The sequence below is a fragment of the Musca vetustissima genome, unplaced genomic scaffold (assembly GCF_032173495.1).
Source record: "Musca vetustissima isolate MV318-11 ecotype Yass unplaced genomic scaffold, APGP_CSIRO_Mvet_v1 utg37729, whole genome shotgun sequence".
NCBI lineage: Eukaryota > Metazoa > Arthropoda > Insecta > Diptera > Muscidae > Musca > Musca vetustissima.
In genome coordinates, this window is record NW_026880270.1 from 191,174 (window position 1) to 210,180 (window position 19,007).

At 34.7% G+C, this 19,007-nt stretch overlaps 4 protein-coding genes across 4 annotated transcripts in view; 2 read left to right on the plus strand and 2 right to left on the minus strand.

Annotated features, from left to right (window-relative positions):
• The window catches only part of LOC133325781 (eukaryotic initiation factor 4A), a 207,919-nt gene that overhangs the window by 182,610 nt on the left and 6,302 nt on the right, over positions 1-19,007 (plus strand). The gene's annotated exons all lie outside the window — the stretch shown is intronic.
• On the plus strand, positions 2,611-3,565 carry LOC133325769 (uncharacterized). Its single transcript, XM_061534491.1, has 2 exons — positions 2,611-2,848; positions 2,899-3,565. The coding sequence occupies exons 1-2, from the start codon at positions 2,804-2,806 to the stop codon at positions 3,493-3,495; spliced, it is 642 nt and encodes a 213-aa protein (XP_061390475.1). The 5' UTR covers positions 2,611-2,803; the 3' UTR covers positions 3,496-3,565.
• Positions 10,454-11,171, minus strand: LOC133325766 (cytochrome c oxidase subunit 4 isoform 1, mitochondrial). Its single transcript, XM_061534488.1, has 2 exons — positions 10,741-11,171; positions 10,454-10,684 (listed from the first exon to the last, which is right to left on the minus strand). The coding sequence occupies exons 1-2, from the start codon at positions 11,150-11,152 to the stop codon at positions 10,548-10,550; spliced, it is 549 nt and encodes a 182-aa protein (XP_061390472.1). The 5' UTR covers positions 11,153-11,171; the 3' UTR covers positions 10,454-10,547.
• Positions 15,382-18,711, minus strand: LOC133325783 (profilin). Its single transcript, XM_061534506.1, has 3 exons — positions 18,551-18,711; positions 15,930-16,101; positions 15,382-15,602 (listed from the first exon to the last, which is right to left on the minus strand). The coding sequence occupies exons 1-3, from the start codon at positions 18,659-18,661 to the stop codon at positions 15,505-15,507; spliced, it is 381 nt and encodes a 126-aa protein (XP_061390490.1). The 5' UTR covers positions 18,662-18,711; the 3' UTR covers positions 15,382-15,504.

Consider the following 19,007-nt stretch of genomic DNA (forward strand, 5'->3'; position numbering starts at 1 on the left):
CGCCTATCATCTACGTATTCAGCGGAGTACTTATATCGAACAGAATGTGCAGGAACTCTTCATGTTTGCCAAAAATGTAGTGAATGAGAGTGGCCCCATGATCAATGCGGTAATTGAGGCAATGCCCGATACTGAGGACTACAATGAATACCGAGGTGAACTGGAGAACTACCTACGTCTACTGGATGAGTACAACGAAAATTCTGGCATGTGTGCCAAAAAGAGCATCGAATTGATGGTCAATTTTATGGACGTGATGATGCCATACGCCGAGGAGGAGGATGAAATTTCACCGCAGGCTAAAGAAGTTCTACGACTTTTAAGCGAAAACGGTTTGCTGAACTTGCAAAATCAGGCCGAGAAGTGGATGGAAAGTTTCGACGATGCCAAGCTAAAAGAAGAATACGAAACATTGACAAAAAATGAAATGAATAACATGACATCGATATGGACAGAAGTTTGCTAGACAACGTGTCGTCTTGAATAGACAAGTAAAATTATAAAACAAAAACCAAAAAACAGCCAAGAAAACGTAACTGCCATTGAATGTGTTTTAAATAGACCATTTTATTGTAATCTGAGGAAAAGAACCTTTGCCCACAACAGATAAAAGAGTGCATCGATGATTATACATTTATTTGTTTATAAATAAAAACATTTTTTTTATAATTCCACAAAGTTGTTCTTTATTCTTTTAGGCATTTCTGTTTAGACTCTACTGCATTATATGGAGAGAACGTCATTGTCACCTATTCGAATGTTATCGCAAATTTTTCAAATGGGATCGAAATTGTGTAAGTTGTTTTAACTACACCGCACATAAGCACCATACATAAAAAAGAAGCTCAACCTCCTTACCTCCTAATCGCTTAGTCTCTGATTCCATTGGCACTGGCAACGCCTCATCTCTTTCCTCCAATAACTGGGAATTGTCAAAAATTCGATCATGTTTTCTTATTATACATTTTAATTGCCTTTATTTAGATATTCTAATTGAGATTTTAATTAGCTATCATGTAGATAATTATCCTACACATACCATTAAAATTATATGGCTTCTCATCGATATTTACATGCAAACTAACCGCCGTTTACTGTACATCGTACCAGTTAATCCTCATAGAAACGGAAGAACTTCTCAAATGATATTATTTTCTCTTCAGTATTTTCTATGGGTTTGAATTCCTCAAGCCACTGAAACATTGGCATTTCCTTCTTCAGCTCTTCCTCGTTTAGTTTCCCCTTGTACTCGTCCATTTGCCTATAGAATCGATCAACAAACAGAATGAATTGCTTCTCGAATTCCCTGTCCAAATCATCTGATCCGTATCTCTTCAGTTTGCTTTCAATACTCAACATATCTGTAGTAGCTGTACCAGCATCCATTTCGAAATAATGGGATGTGGTATTCGAATACAGGTCCACCAAATTGAACAGTTCTTCTACTTCTTCGTATTTTTCATATCGTTCCAAGAAATCGGTGATATTTTTGCGGAATTCCTTAATTATGGGTATATTGTTGTTCTTCAGATCGTCATCGTCCAGAATATTGTGACTTATGTTGGCCGCTCGATCCACATAGCTTTGCGAGATATCCCGGAAAGCAATCAGCGTGAAATACAACAATTGATCTTTGGGTGTGAGCTGTTCGGCACTCTCAGTTTGTTTACCACTGCCAATCTCGTTGGTCGAATGCGAAGAGATGACTTCATTAGAGTTCAATTCATTGTAATCCCACTCTAACGGCACTGCCTGTTTGATCTGTAATTAATGATGGCTTAGTTCGCGTACACACAATTCACTCAACACTTGACACTCTTCTTCTTACCCCAAATAGAATAAGTATCCAATAAATATATAGGGCCTTTTTGTGCTGCATTTTATTTTCGAAGTGACTCGTGAACGCTTACTGAATATTTTTCAAAACAATTGCTAGAGTTTTGTTTAGACTGGCCCGTGTAAATTTCACTGTAAAAATCTCAAAGCCAAGAGGTTATCAGATGCCTGACTGACTGAATTCCAACCATACGATGGAAGAAACCCCATCAGAATTTCATATTCTCATCGGTCGGTCGATCGGTCACAAACTGATATTTGCTCACATTATTGTTTCTCTTGGTTAATCAGTAGAATGGGAACGTCATCGTTGGTAGTTCGATTTTTCGACAATATTTCCGATTATTTGTTATATTGATACCCAAATGCGACTTTGCGACAGATTCCAATTGAAATGATCGTCAGCATATCCACAAAATGCTTTGCAACCTCATTTCGCAAACGCTTTTCCGTCATCATTAGACGAACCTCCTCCACAAGCAAAATAAATAAAACTACTACGTACTAGCCCCCGATTGACTTCCCCGACCTTCCCGACATCAAGCGACAATCATTAAGCACAAATGGCTGGATGGATGGATGCTATGAAAGCATCCATTCAGATGCAATACAATGGCAATAAACAAAGCATTCATGGCTCTGGCTCAATGATCTTTTCCAATGATAAGATACAACATCGTTCTCTCAACACCGAAGAAGACGCGCTTTGCACAAATCGAACAACAAAACCCCCCATCCCAAGTCGAAGCTGGCAGCAGTAGCAACCCGGTCACAGCATATGAATATGAACGAGAAGTCTCTCTGCGCTCGCAGTCCGAGCAGTAGCCCGACGCACGGTTGCGACAAAGAAAGGCAGGAGAACATCTCATAATCATCGAAACAGTACGAAGGTATACACGAAACGCGAAAGTATAGACAAAAGTAAAGAACAGAATATCAACAACAAAAGACGGCGACTACCACAACGATGGACATTTTCAAAATTATATTCGCGATTGCTTTGATGATAGAGGTAGGTTCCACTAAACACCGAAATTGATTCTAATCGATAATCGATTTCAGATCTCTTCAGCTGCCCGGGAACCTTCCAGGCGCCACCAGCTGCTGCAGTTCGTCTTGCCCAAACACAGGCAATGCATTCGAATATTTATGATGTTGCAGGAGCCGTGGCACTTGAACGTATTGCGTGACCTCGAAGGTCTGGTCGACAATGATAGTGGGGAATATTCGCCCATATATGACATCTACAAGGACTCTATTGAGGGATTTCTGGAAGCCTTCACAGTCTACTCCAAGGACGATCAGAATTGCGCCAAAGCAGAGCACCTCGTCGAAGCAATCGCCAAAACAAGGGAGCTCCTCTTTGCCACCGAAGATCCCAAATTCCAAAAGGTCCTCCAACGACACAGTCTGGACCCACTCGATGTGTACGAGCACTACACCCTGGAGTTTTACGATCGCTTCGCCAGGGAATTCCTCAACTACGAAAGCAGTCTCAGCAAGGCGGAGGAGGAGAGGGAACAACATCTGATCAAGTGGTTCGACAATTTCATCGAGGAGAAAGACTTCCTGGAGAAAACCCAAAAGTTTGTGAAGTTCTTCGACTTCTTTGAGGACGAAATGAAATACGATACGTCCATATGCAAGTGTTTACTGTGAACAAAGAGAATTGTACCTATTTTAATAATTTGATAAATACCAATAAAGTGAAGTTAATATGACCACACAAGTGATCACTTCGTATATACATACATACATATGTACATGTGCATATATGCATGTTGGTATGTTGCTGATGTAGATACATTAATGGCTACTCTGCGTACACAGAAAGTCAATCGTATTCTGCATTCAAAGTGTGGGAAAATGACGCTGCTGGGCACAAAATGACTCGTGGACTGTATGCAGCACGAAGAGCACTCAAATTGATCTCATCCCGCAATAGGTTGGTGCGATAATTAGCCACACCAACAGATTGTCCGTTGATCAAGTATACACCTTGGTGCATGCCATATTACATTTTCAACGCAGTTGGATCTGTGGATGAGTTCAGAATGTCAAATGTTATCGCCTTTTAGAGAATTATTTGCCAGGTGTGCTAATGTTAATGGCAATCACAACACGCTGTCGGTTGCCAAGGAACAATTGGTATGTTCTAGGGGAATTTGTATTACAAAATAATTGTATTGGCATAATAAATAATCTGATGCAAATGATTTGGCAAATATTTTGGGTAAATTAAAATAAGACCACGATTTTAGAACGACTTCCATGATATTGAAATTGGTGGATTGAACAACAAATTGTCAGTAGCTTAGGATTTAAAATTTAAAAAAATTAAGCATTTTTTAGCAGGGCACTATGGAAGCAGCTGGAACTTTAAAAATTTTCATTTGAATGTTTATAATCGGTTCATATATACATATAGCTTTCATACATAAGATTCATCCGATTTTCTACTTAAGCCGCACTTTGTGACCGCTGTGGACTCATTATGCAGTGTATACAAATCTATTTTCAATTTCAGTTGACTATAATGTTGTATTCTAAACGTGCACCTACATTCATAAATTTTTGTAATGCAAACTTGTATCCACCGTTAACTTATTAATAAAAAAAACTTATTAATGGTAAAATGCGATGTATAGTTATATAAGGGCTATATTAAATCGTGGAACTATATAAATTATATTGAACAGGATAATATCTATCACATGAGCAACATATGTACCAATTTTCGATATTATATATATTAGAAAAAACTTGTGGGTGCATGTAATCAAAGAACCACTGTTATAATTCTTATGTATATTCGTTTAAAAGATATTAATTTTTTCCCGCTAGATTTAAATGTTTAAAAATCGCGCTGATCGCGATGGAATTTTACGTAATGTTCTGTTTATATTCAAAGACGAAGTCTATAGCTATCACTAGTGATCATATGATATTTTGGAAATGAAATGGACCGAAAATTTTTTGTCTGTTTCTAATCGCTCTACAGGCCACAAATATAATTATGAGTTAGAATGACTCTTTCGATAATCAACGCTCGATTTTGTTGGAGTAAAAAGACGACGAATTAATGAAATGTCAGGTTTTCTTTCCAAAATCTGCAAACTTTTTCTTATATTTACAACTGATTTTAAAACATATTTTTACATTTTTCAAAATAAGGTCTTAGTCTTCTCTTGCTGTCAACATTTTAATCACGAAATACCAACCAGAGCAGGATAAAAACTCAAAGAGTCTTTCAAAAGAATGTTATGTAATTTCGTGCGTAATCGCCAGAATTTTGTACATTTACTACTACAATTTTTTAATTTATTTTTAGATATATGAGAGACATTCATCGATTGCTTGATTTGCTTCATATATATATATAAACACACACTTACGACTATGATTGAACTTATTGCAATTTCCACTATTTCAACGACTTTTTTCATATTTTCGATTTATATATTTTCCCACTTTTATGGAATTAAATTATTTTACATTTGCTTAGTTATATTTGCAATTGCAATTGAAATCAGTAGGAGTGTTTCCTTACGTTGGATATCGATTTCAAATAAGATAATCAATTCAAATAAGAAAAAATCCAATAAAAAGAAACGGCTAGGTCTATTGGAATGTTTCTGTTGTGTGCCAATTTATTTGTGTGGTAAATTTGAAATCTGCAGCTAATTTTACAATTTAATTGTTCCTTGTGCATATCTAATAATATTTGGTTTAAATTATTAACAAATATATGGGGAAAATAAATTATTTGAATTTCGATAATTCAAATTCAATTCTAAAACATCAAACGGCCGCATAATTCATGTTTATTGCAGTCGGATGTAGTAAAACGACGGATAGCCGCAATGGCATTGATAGCACTAAAAGGATGTCAACAACCTACTTTGAATGTTTTAGTAGAAGAAGAAGCAGAACATTTACAGTTTGTTTTTGGGGCATTTTTGTCGTTGATTGGAAATCGCATCTTTTATATTTAAATCAAAGAATTTGCAATTAGAAAATCATTGCTTATGTTTGGCGAAAGCAAGATTTTTTATACCGATAAATCATCCATAACAGAATAAAAAGGCAAAATTTCCGGTATAAACTCGTCATTATAGTACACGGTTATTTTCGTTAGAAAAAATATATATTTGTTTGTTGTGGTGATATTTTTCGGCTTGTCGGGGTAAGTTTAATGTCTAGCTTACGGAAAGTTATTGTTATTGCAAAGTTGTTATTACCGGTATCTGATTACTTATTCCTTTTACAAAACCTTAGATTCTTTATCTGATAAGTCACACATTACACACAAATAAGTCACACATTATAAAGCAAATGTAATATTATTTGAAATTGTTATATGCATGTATTTTTTAATATGTTATTAGTATTGGGAAAACTAAAAAATGTTGTGTTCCTAGATTCGATTTGTTTGTAAATGTTTCATTTAAATGTGTTTTCACACATGTTTCATCTATATTTAATTAAAAAAAATGATTTTGTTTATTAAACTATTACAATTATTATAAAACCTGCTGGCTACCTTTGAGAACGGTTATATGGTAACCACTAAGCTTTTTTCATATTTCCTTATTGGCGTTTTTATTTATTTGACATTTTATATAAAATATGCTTAGGATCACTTTTGACATTGGATTGAAATTTAACTGATACTTATAAACACATTTAAAATTGTTTGATGTTTACAAAAGTAAACATAAAATTATTACAAAAAAAAAACAACACTACTATTATAGAAAATAAATTGGCAATGATTGAAATTGAATATTAATATTGTTCATAGATTTTTTCGGAAAATATATAACAACATTAAGCAAATGGCCTACATAAACATATTGAAAGAAATAAAAAAAGAAACAAAAAAAGTAAACAAAAACTTACTGATTGTCATTTTCACATTATATTAATACACCTTGATACAACGTAAGAAATTTCATAGTTATAAATCATCACTATTTCTATAAGACAAATGGAAATAATTTATTAACGTACATTGTAATTTTTGAAAAAATTCTGCAAGATTTTGCAAAATATTATGTAATTTCTTTTAAAACATGCTTTAAATTTAGGGTTTTGAAATAATTAAGAAATAAAAACAAAAATGTTATTTTACTTTGTTCAAAATTTGAAATAATCAGATCATTGAAATACACTAAATTTTTTTGGATAAATCTTACTAAAAGATTTATACTCAGTCAAATACAGTAAGTTCTCAGTAAACTGTCGTTTACTGGACTTTGGACTATGCAGACAACAACAAAAAACATTTGCTAACAATTTTTTTCCAGTGGTGGGTAACCCTGTTATTTAAACCGGAAGTTCGGGTACGGGTGCCAGTTATACCCAGTTCTACGGATCCCATTAAAAAGGGTATCATTTTAAAGCTTTTGATACCTTTCCAAGCCGTCTGAGAGATACAGTTAAAAAACCGGGTCGAAATATAACGGTAAAATCACTTCTCTATTAAAAAATATAAGGAAATACTATTGTTAAAAACAAAACTTACTTAATTCAATTGCACTGTTTGATGTTGTCATATTTTCTTTCGAAAATTATTATTATATTGCATTGCTGCATTTCCCTAGGCATTTTATGGATATCGATTGATATTTAACACACAAGTACACAAAATGATATAATATAAATTTTACACAAAATTATATTTCAAAAATGTACACATAATGTCCATTGGCAAACATTACAATTGTCCTGGGCCTCCCGCCTCTTTTTTATATGAACTCGATATTCATATTTGTTCTTTTTATGAAATTATACTATTTCAACTTTTTACTATTCGCAAAATTATATTTGAACACTTTACACGCACACACACTCACACGCAATGCCCATTGTTAAACAACACACACATTCCAATTGACTTGGGCCGCTTCTTTTTCTAAGTAGATTTTTTCCCACATTACACTGTTTATTTTATTTCAACTCTATATTCATCGTAAGAAAGCACTTCCACAGCTGTCGTTACTTCACCCAAATACACTTTTTAACTATCTTCAATGGCAAAAACACTGTTATTAAAATATATATTGTGAATTGCAACCATCGACAAGGAAGCCCGAAAACAAACTGTAAATTGTCTGCTTCTTTTTCTACCAAACATCCAACGTCAGTTGGTTACACTCCTTTGTGCTATCAACGAAATTGAATTGAATAAAGAAGAGAGAAATGTGTGTGACAACTGTCGTTTTTACTGAACCCGATTGCAACAACTAACTATATTATGAAGCTGTTTGGTTTTTTGAAATTGAATTATTGAATCTGAAAAAATAATATTTGTCAGATATGAATATATGTATGAAATTAATTTAAACAAAGTCTTATTTGATAATCATGAGAACGATATAAATATGCAATTAGTCCAGTAATATTTACTCAGTAATTTTTGAAAAAAAAATAATGTAAAATGTAAAGAGAACAAAATATAAACATAAAAAATAAACAAAAAAATAAAATAAACATAAAAATGTTTTTTGACCTTGTTCAAAATTTAAAACAACCGGCTCATTGAAATACACTAAACGTTGTTGGATAAATCTTTCACATTCTCAGCAAACTGTCACTATAGATTACCTGACTTTGGACTAAACAAACATCATCCAATAACATTTGCTAAAATTATGAGGATATACTTTTTTCTTTGAGGACGTACCCGGTCACCCGGATATTTGTGCAGTACGAGAGAAAATGTCGAATAATATTGGCAATTATTATATCAAATCGACTGTTCGAGTAGTACAGAATATATTTTATCAAAAAAATATAATAGTCACAACAAAATGAACAGATATAAACGCCTATGTTGACCAGTAAAAGTTTCTTTCACACAAGCCGGGTCGAACTATAGCCGCAAATTCACTTCTATATTTGAAAATAAATGGAAATATTGCAATTAAAACAAAACTTACATGATGAAATTTAATTGTATTGCGTGATGATTTTTATATTTTCTTTCGAAAATTATTATTATATTGCATTGCAGCTTTTCTCTAGGCATTTTATGGATATCGACTGATATTTAACACACACTAACAGAACTAATTGGAATAGCCTTTTTTCTTTATTTTGCATCACTATATTTTTTTTGGATTCATACTTTTCATATTTGCTCTTTCTTTTTTACGGAATTAAACTATTTGAAAGCCTTAGCATAAACAAAATTATATATCAAAATTTACACACACAATGCCCATTGGCAAACAATACAAACATTCCAATTGACTTTTAATTGAATTTTTTCTTATTTGAAATTGCTTATTTTATTTCAACTCGATATTCATATTTCCTTTATACTTGAACTTTTTAATATTCGCAAATTAGATTTCAACACTTTACACACACACCCACACGCAATGCCCATTGATAAACAACACAAACATTCCAAATGACTTGGGCCGCTACTTTTTCTACTTAGATTTTTTCCCACTTTACATTGTTTATTTTATTTTAACTCGATATTCCTCGTAAGAAAGCACTTCCACGGCTGTCGTTACTTCACTCAAATACACTTTTTAACTATTTTCACTGGCAAAAACACTGATATTAAAATATTTATTGTGAAATCCAACCATCGACAAAAAAGCCCGAAAACAAACTGTAAATTGTCTGCTTCTTTTTCTACCAAACATCCAACGTCAGTTGCTTACACTCCTTTGTGCTATCAATGAAGTTTGATTGAATAAAAAAGAGAGAATGTTAGAAACTGCATTCGATTGCAACTACTAACTAAATTATGAAGCGGTTCGGTTTTTTGAAATTGAATTTGAATTATTGAATCTAAAATAAAAATAATGTTTGTCATATATGTATGAATGTAAATATATGTACATGTGTAATTTAAAGAAAATATTATTTGATTATCACGAGTCGCTATAACTGTTCAGTTTGCGATATCAATTTGGAATCGAAATTTTTGTTCCTTAATAAGAATATCATTTTCTGTGTGATCGGTTATATGGAGTATATGTTTGACCAATAATCAACAACATTCTGAAAATTTGAACCTAACTTTACAAACTTTTACCAAACATAGATCATGTCCAATGATAGGACCTCCCTCACAAACATTTACCTCTCCACAGATACTGAACTATTTGATAACAGCAGGTATAAAGCTAATAATTAAACCAGTTTGTAGTAATTCTGTAGACCTCCACTAACCATACGATGGGGGTATACATCTGTCAGCAACACTGACACTTTTTTACTTGTTTTAAACCAAAGACAATCATAGAGTAGATACATGCGCATTTATATATTCCGTTTGCAACGAACCACTTCTGTTCGTCAAAATGTTTATATTTAATTAAACAGAAATAATCAAAGAGAGAAAAAATTAATTGTTACCAGTATTCAAATAGTCATGTTATCTTCCTATTCAAGCCGTTAAGGCTTTCCTATAAAATCATTATTTATTCGATTAAACATAAGACAGTCTTTATTTTTGTTAGCGCATTATTATTATTGTGTACCATATTCTGTTATTTTCTTTTTCCATTTTAATTTATGATTCCTCTAATATTTATTAAAGCTAGGCTCTTTTACATTGATTACATTTGTAATATGAGTTAAATACTTTCACATCTCAAGTCACAATAACAAATGGGCTAAACATTTTAGGTGTCGACTTAGATATACAAAAGAAACAACTATTTTCTCCACTCAAAGTGGCAAATTTAGTTCTTCCATCTCTTGTTTTCGTAGTCCCATTTGGATGAAAGACCAGCAACGGGGTTGATTTCCAAATCGAGCATACGCTTCAATTGGGCCTTTTGGTGTTCCTCATCGAATGAAGCAGGCAATTCATCATAAACTAAAAACAGGGATTATTAACACACATTTCCTAAATGGTCCTGCTTATAGTCTTACCGAAAAGGTTCATGAGAATTGCTACCCAGATAGCGGCACTGGCAAACAACAAGCCCATACCCAAATGCAATTTCCATTCGCCGGATGGAGCTTTAAGTTCGGCCAAAGTTTGGCAGAAACTGGCACGGTACAAAGCCTTTTTCTCCTCGACGCTCAACTTCTTCCAGTCTCCCTTCTCCTTTTCGCGCAAGCTGTTGATTTCGTTGGTGGGCTCGCGGAAACGTACTGGGGGCATGGGGTAGTCGACACGGTCAACATAGCATGCAGTGCCGTTCCATCCGTAGCCGACGATTTCACGTTTACCAATTTTCTCCAAAGTGTGGACAGAGGCAACGCTGCCCACTTGGGAAGTACGGGGCAATTGGGCAGCCAGCTGACGGCGGAGAGCCATGTTAATAACACGTAGAGCCATGGTAAAAGAATGCGATCACAAAATCTAAAAAAGAAAATCGATTAGTTCATCATTACACAGCACACCTGACTCAGAATTGTTTCCTTGTAGTGGCAGAATGAGCAAAGCTGTTACAGTTTAGAGGTTATGTAACCCAACTATTACTTCTGGTATTCATCAATTCCGTATTACACATCGATGATTCCTTGGAAGAAACGTAATTTCAAAGAGCATTGGTTTTAAATCAGATTTTTGAAGTTAATACATTTTATATAGAACTTTTTTTTAACAATTTCACATGTTTGCATTTCGTTTCGTTCTTTCGTTGTTCTTCGACAAAATATGTTACACAACGACCAATACAGCTTTGCTCACACGCTTCATGAAAAATAATCGGTTGGAATAAATGAGTATTTATTCCTTTACTTTTGTCAAGCTTTACTACAACCAATACTTTATTTAAAGTAAGCTTAAATAAATTTACAAATTATTTTTTTGGAATAATTCAACCACGACTCACTCTTTCTTGCCTGATCGTTAGGAAAAATTCACTGATACACTACACTAATACTAGGGATCCGTAAGTCGACTTTCGTCAAGAAGATACAAAAAAGAGACCACAAAGAAATGTGTTGCCAATAGAACGAAGGTGACCAAAAAGGAATTATAAATTATAAATGAGATGTTACAATCAAAATAAAGATGACGTTGGCGTCGCTTTTTTCGAGGGTATTATATATATGAAACATATTCGGCAATTATGCATTTTTTACGCATTTTTTATATTCTTCTTCGTATATTATTTATGTTTTAAAAATGTCAAATTACTTCAATCCCGCAGAATAATCCTTGTTTTTATTTTCCATAAACAATTTTAAGGGAAAATTTTACCCCAATTGAAATATACTTTGTTATGGAGCAAAATTACGGACAATATGTTGGAAAATGCGCCAATATTGTTAACATCTAATATGGGCACTTATATCATACACCTACTTCTGTCGTTTTATTACAGACCCTGAATTAACACATCATACCCCATTTAAAATAATGTTAAGACAATTGTATTTTTTATTTCAAAGACCAAACAGAGATTCGTAAATTGATATTAACTTATTCAATAGCTTATCAGGTGAGCGTTAATAAATGTGTTTTTGGGATTGCAGCCGTAGCCTGGATTAACGTTAGCGCAAGGATTATATTTGTGTAGTTGACGATGATAATCTTCAAAGAGTTCGGGACACACTCGATACGGTTGATCATCACATGTCAATGGGATCGGCGGAAGTATAGGATAATGTCGTCTGCTACTATCGTAGAAATTAGCTGGAAGCGAATACTTTGAGGGGCCGACGTTATCATCATTCGAAGACAATCGGTTGCAATCGATTGATTTCACTTCAGTTTGCTGAGGGGATATTACCGCATAGAGAGTGGACACCGAAGAGGGCACACTAGGAAACTGAACAGGAGGATACATATATCCTCGGCATCGCTCCACTGTATTTGGTAATGCAGCCTCGTTGTTGCTGTACTCAGAAGGTAGAACCGGCGACAAACTTTTATTAAACTCCGTTTGTGAAGGTGTTTTTAATGTATCATATTCGGGTAAAGATGCGGGTTCGTCGTTGGCTGGGATAGATGTCGACGCAATATCAACGGCACCAGATTTCGGATCGAATAAGTTCTTAGCATGTTCCTGGAATTGTGATGAAACATATATTATGGGTTGATACAATATCTGTGGAGATTTTGCTTTTGAAATCTCTTCTACTTCATCTCTTTGTTCTCCAGGAGAGGTCTTTTTGGCATTCTCTCCGTCGGGAAGATCTGGGTTACTTTCATAGGTACCCTGCGAAATATTATTTTCAGTTGGATTTCCCGATTCATTAGGCTGTGTTGTGTAACTATAAGGCTCTTTTTCTTCTTTCGCAGGAACGTAGTTGCTACTGACAGCGTTGTTGCTATTATAATTTGGCTGTACACCTTGGCTGGTACTACTTCCATAGTTGTTTACCGGCTGATCTGAGCTGTCACCATATTTATTGCTATTATATGTGGCTGGCGGATTAGTTACGTAGTCGCAATCTGGACAAACACATCTTTGACAATTTCCCCCAAATAATGGTTGAAATGGGCGCCAGTTCGGTAGTGGGGGAAATGGTTGAAAGGGCTGTGGGAAATCGTCACTTGCATTATCATTAGATTTTGTACCGTCACCAACATCGAACCTGCAGTTGTCGGTACATTCCCTGTCGGCAAAAAAGCCATGTTTAAACAACTTTTTCCAAAAGGACCTTTGTGTACGTTTGAGGTCTTCTGTTGGGCCAACGTTAGGGAATTGCCCATCAGCCAAGGCATAATATTCAGCGGGATTTGTTGCATCTGATGAAGTTCCAAATTGGATTAAATCCGACGAAGCAGCGAACTCAATACGCAATAGTACACAGGCAATGGTATACCACGCAAAGGACATTTTTCCAAAACAAAATGGCATTTCAAAAATTCTCAGCAACAAAAATCAACTATTCGCTATGAAAATCGTAACCAAACTGATACATGCAAATGCAGACTGTGTTACGTGGTTAGTTATATAGAATGTCAATTCATTAAAATTTGTAGTAAGCAATTTATTGGAAGTATTTAGGTCACCTTTAATGCAAGAAACATTTTTTTAAATATTGACATACATACATAGGTATGTGTAGATACATTTGCAAGAATATAGTTCTTTGCGTAAATTTAACCAACAAAAAAAGTATATGAAAAATTCAATTGAAATATGTGGTATTCCACTATTGATATTGTTCCACAATAATACGATTACTAACTTCGTTTTATTTTCAATGACGGCAAAGCTAATATATACGGTAGATATGGCTAATTTTAATATATATTTGTCTCTAAATTCAACAATATTCGTAATTCTTCGCCCACCTTATTTGGTCACAAAATTACATATCGTAATTACTCGTATTCTAGTATGGTTCAAAAAACGGAGTATTCAAAACGAAAATAATGACCATATGTAGATATTTATTTTTCATTTATCTTTATTAACTCTAGATCGAATTTTTGCGGCATGCATCAATGTTTTAAAAGGTTTATCATTTTTGTCTTTCAAATGTTGGTTTGGTTCGGTTACTTCAAAATTTCTTTCAGTGTTTGTTATACGAATAGTTTTTGGAGTAGAAGTAGAGAGGAGTTTGTGGCGACCACACCCAGTACAATAAAATAAAAACGGATGACACATAAATGGGTGCTCCAACGGAGTTGTATCCATCTAGAAAATGAAATAAACTCAATATATTTTAAATGGATGAAATTAAGGAACTGCCGACGAACCCTTGTGAAATCGGCTAGTGTGTGAGTGTTGCGAACTCTCCAATCAAGCAGGATAATTGCATTCCAAGCACAATTTTTGAATACAATTTATAACTGATTGGGAGTTTTTCGCACAAGATTTAATCGGCAGTAAAAACTTAATACTCTTATCGTGTCACAATATTAATATTTATAAGTATTTTTATAGTTATCTTTGTTTTCTGCCGAATAAGCTTTGTTGTCAATGTTTTTCAGAAACATTTTATTAATCTACTTTGAACAGAACTTATAAAATTTAATATTGCGTTGTCACTGTATGAATAATTACGAACAATTTTGATAACTTCTAAACTGTTTATACTCAGGAAGAATTGATCCGCATGGACAATCATTTGGCAATGTTCACTTTGCGGCACTATTATCACATAAAGCAAAAGTCCAAGAATTTTTACGACAAAGAAATGTGAAGTTTCCATTTCGGTGATTAAATCCAAACTGCAGCAAACAAAAGCCGTCATTCAACATTGTTGGTGCAATATAGAAAATTGACAAATATCGTAAAATTGAGCAATTCATTTCTTCCTAATTGATTACAAACGAACATACCTTTGAATTTGCTGCTTAAATTTCACTAGCCAAATCGCAAGAAAAAATGTATGTCGTTTTCGTTTCCTAGTGCATGAAATAATAAGACACCTAACAATTGTTTTGATGTCACCCCGATTATCAGTTCGAAGATATCCTCAAATAAATAACACCATTCCTTATAAATTGCATAATGCATTGCATACGGTGAAAAATCAAAAAAAAAACCCTTTCCTCCTTAGCCAAATTACCGTTAGGTATTCTACCCACACTTTACAAGATTCGTCAACACAATGCGCACATTTAATATTATAAGATATATTTTATTTTTTTTATATATTTATATTTATTCTTTTGTATGAAAATTCCAAAAGTGTTTATCAAATAATAATTTTATGATATTTTTCGTTTATTAATATTATAATTACTTTTATGTGTGTTATGTATAGTATTTTTATTATTTTCTAGTACCCACAGGTGATCAGATAATCTCCAAGTTTCTCTACAACGGATGCGGCCTGTTGTGGTTGAACGGGGTCTTCGTAGATGGAAACGATCACGGCTGCAAAAACAAACAAAAAATATTTTATTTACAGACACTTGTAATTCAGTTTATTGCATTTCTAAAAATGTCGCGCCTTAAATAATTGGCCTACATCATTCAAGCATTTTTCAATACAAATATGATGTTGATTCTATACTCAAAATAAATGACTATAAATAGAAGTGTTTGCGAGCGAATGGGCTGTCTACGGCGGTTGCAGGCAGCATCCATATTATAAAACAAATACGCAAACGTCAACGTTTCATATTTATTTCTCAAAGCTAATCGCACACGAATTCAGTGTCGATAAACTTATCGATATGGGACCATACTACTTCTACTAACCTTGGGTAGTTTTCATGCAATGAACTCCACTACGTCCAAACTTGGCGCGGACTACACGATCTGTACCGGACAAATAGATATATCTTTGACCGGCCAATGTAACGCCGTTGCTGGTTAGGAGGTCCTGATTGTCAAATCCAGAAATGAGTTTGGACAGTTCATCCTTTGTTACCTGAAAAAAAAAGATGTACAAATTTTATTAACAAGTCCATTGACACTCAAATATGTATATAAACATATCTACAAAGTGACGACACACGCACACGCACTCACAGATACACACACCCACCCATCCATCCACCACCTACCCGTTTTCAAACACACAGTGCTAGTAACAAACAATAGTATGTGTATCGTGTGTAATCCACCACCACCACCCTTAGCTGACAGTTCAGTTTTTTTTTTCCTTTGCAAAAATTTCAATGTCACTCAATACTACAAGATATACGACCGCGACGACAGCACAGCACAGCGACGTTAGCAAGTAAAGCAAGCAGACAATGGAACTTGCATTCAAAAGCACTCAGTAGTTTCCACCATTCCACTCATTGGCAACCTTTTGCTTCTCTCTCCCCTATCTGTACCCACAAGGCGGCCATTTTGACAACAAGCAGCCGGTTTTTGGCAATACAAACGAAACATCTCGTCTGGTATCAGCAGACTCTCACTCAATTCCCATTTGCGCCATATATACCGTCCATACCTACTACTACCTCTACCTACCAACAGAAGAAGTTGAAAATGGAATACATAAATTGGAATACAGAGAGCCGAGTATAGCGAGTATAGAGAACAGTGGAGAGCTGTGGAATATGGATAAAAGGTTGCAAAAAACGAAAGAGGCAGAGAAGAACTCGCAGAAGATAGATAAGAAGAAAAATATACACGATGCCGGTTGAGCGTTATGAATATACAATGGGCGTGTGAAAGTGTGCTGTGCTGTGCATATGCCGATCTATACATATGAATATATATGCTATGTCTATAAAATTTGCCACAAACTGCAAAATGTGTTAAAATGTTTTTCTTTCAATTTTTTTGCATATCAAAAATAATAATTTTCCATTCACGACAATCAAATTTTGGCAAACGGCCTGATTTCATTGAGTTTGGCTGGCTATTCGCAGCCTTGGTAAAATATGTGGGTTTGTGTGCTCACTCGTTCGTTCTCAAGACATTAATAACAAGTTCGAATAGGTTACCCCCCGCTAAAATATGCATCTGTTACATCGTAGTAATATCATCTCCTGCTTCTTAGTACCATCAAATAATTTCGAACCTCATTCTGATGACATATTTATTCTAAAAATACAATTTCCTCCAAATGTTACTGTACATGTTTAATATTAGAAATATTCTTAAAATAAGTAGATGTGGTGGTCAGACGGAATAAGATGTGATTCACACAACATATGATTCAGTATGCTTGCATGGATTTGAGATGTTCCATTCGACCGAACCCATTCGAATGAATGCCACAATTATTCTAAAAATACAATTTCTCCAAATGTTGCTGTACATGTTTATTTTAAAAATGTTTTGAATATAGGCGGTGTGTGGTGTGGTGGTAGTCAGATCTAAGGACATTATTCACACAACATATGATACACAGGGAGAGAGGGCGTGCGTGTGTTTCTGGATTTGTGATATTCCGCACCATTTGGGTTTTTATGTCCCCCCTACGAAGATTTCCTGATAAGATGTGCCGGCTGCATGGAATTGTGACCAACGCACAGCAAAAGAAAATACGAATTATCCTCAACACATGTTGATAATGTGGTACGGCGGTACATCATGTTTTATGCTGTCTGTCCCACACACTCCAGTGTCACTTACGAAAAGGTTTATGAGGAATAACAAATCTTAATAAATGTCCCAATGAATAATATAGGAAGGAAATGTACATTCGTTGTTTTTGTATTGTATTGAATGTATATACATATATGTGCAGCAGTACATACACATAAATTTTATATGTCTTTTCACGCTGGGGTGGATAGGAGACGTCTTGGTTCTGATTAATACAGCAGTACTCTGCCTGCTGCCCTTGTACAGGAAATAATTTCTCAATTTTATTTTCAACAATGGTTTGTGATATAGGGGACACCGCCCTTCTCCTTATCACCGGCAATGGCTATTTTAAGTATAAACAACCAAATTAAAATTCTCATGACGTTCAGAAGAAATCGTAAAAAAGGCCAAACGACTGGTGTTTTCCTGTTTCATAAAGCGCCATAAGCTCCCCTTGCAGTGAAGTTTGTCGCCGTCGTTAAGAAAGGAAATGTAAAAGTAGGGAGTAAAATATACAAAGATAGCTAATATTTATTGATGGCGGTGGTGGTGGTGGTTGGCATTGTGAGGACTTTGATTGAAGGTGGCGTTGTGCTGTGTCGTGCCCCAAAGGCGTTTGCTTTCAACAATTAGTTCCTCTTTTTTTGTTAATACCAAATTTGAATTGTTGTATTACATTAATCTGTATTGAACCGAAAATGGCATATACGCAGTAATACGTTACGTGTCTGTCTTTTAATATCACAATATCGACTCAAAACCAAAAGTGTGTATTAAGGAGTCACGCCCATGTAGTATTTGTAACTTAGTAATTATGGATGTCCACTTACCTCGAAACCTTTGGAAGATGCCCAAACATTTCCGTCATGACCGGCGATGCAGGCTTTGGTGACGCATTGCGAGGCCATCAATTGGTTGTCAACATAATCTTGCCAGCTCATATTTGATGATTTTTAGCGGTAAACTTCACTTGGAAAAAACAGGGAAACTACGCGTCAACACTTATAATACAGCAAATAATCTAACTGCAAGAAAGAATGAAAAAAAAAACGAGATAAAAAATATTTTAGAATTTCGGTTCCATTGGCAGTCCAGATAGTATATCAGTATATTGGCGAGGAACAAAGAATCCCACAAGACGAACCTTTTTTTTTATTTTTACTTTCTTTTGTGCAATGCCAACGCAGCCGCTATTCAACTAACTACTTTAATCAGCAAATATTGCAAAAACAAAAACTACCGAAAACTTTTCCAGACTGCCGCACACACCAGTTCCACTCAAGCAAC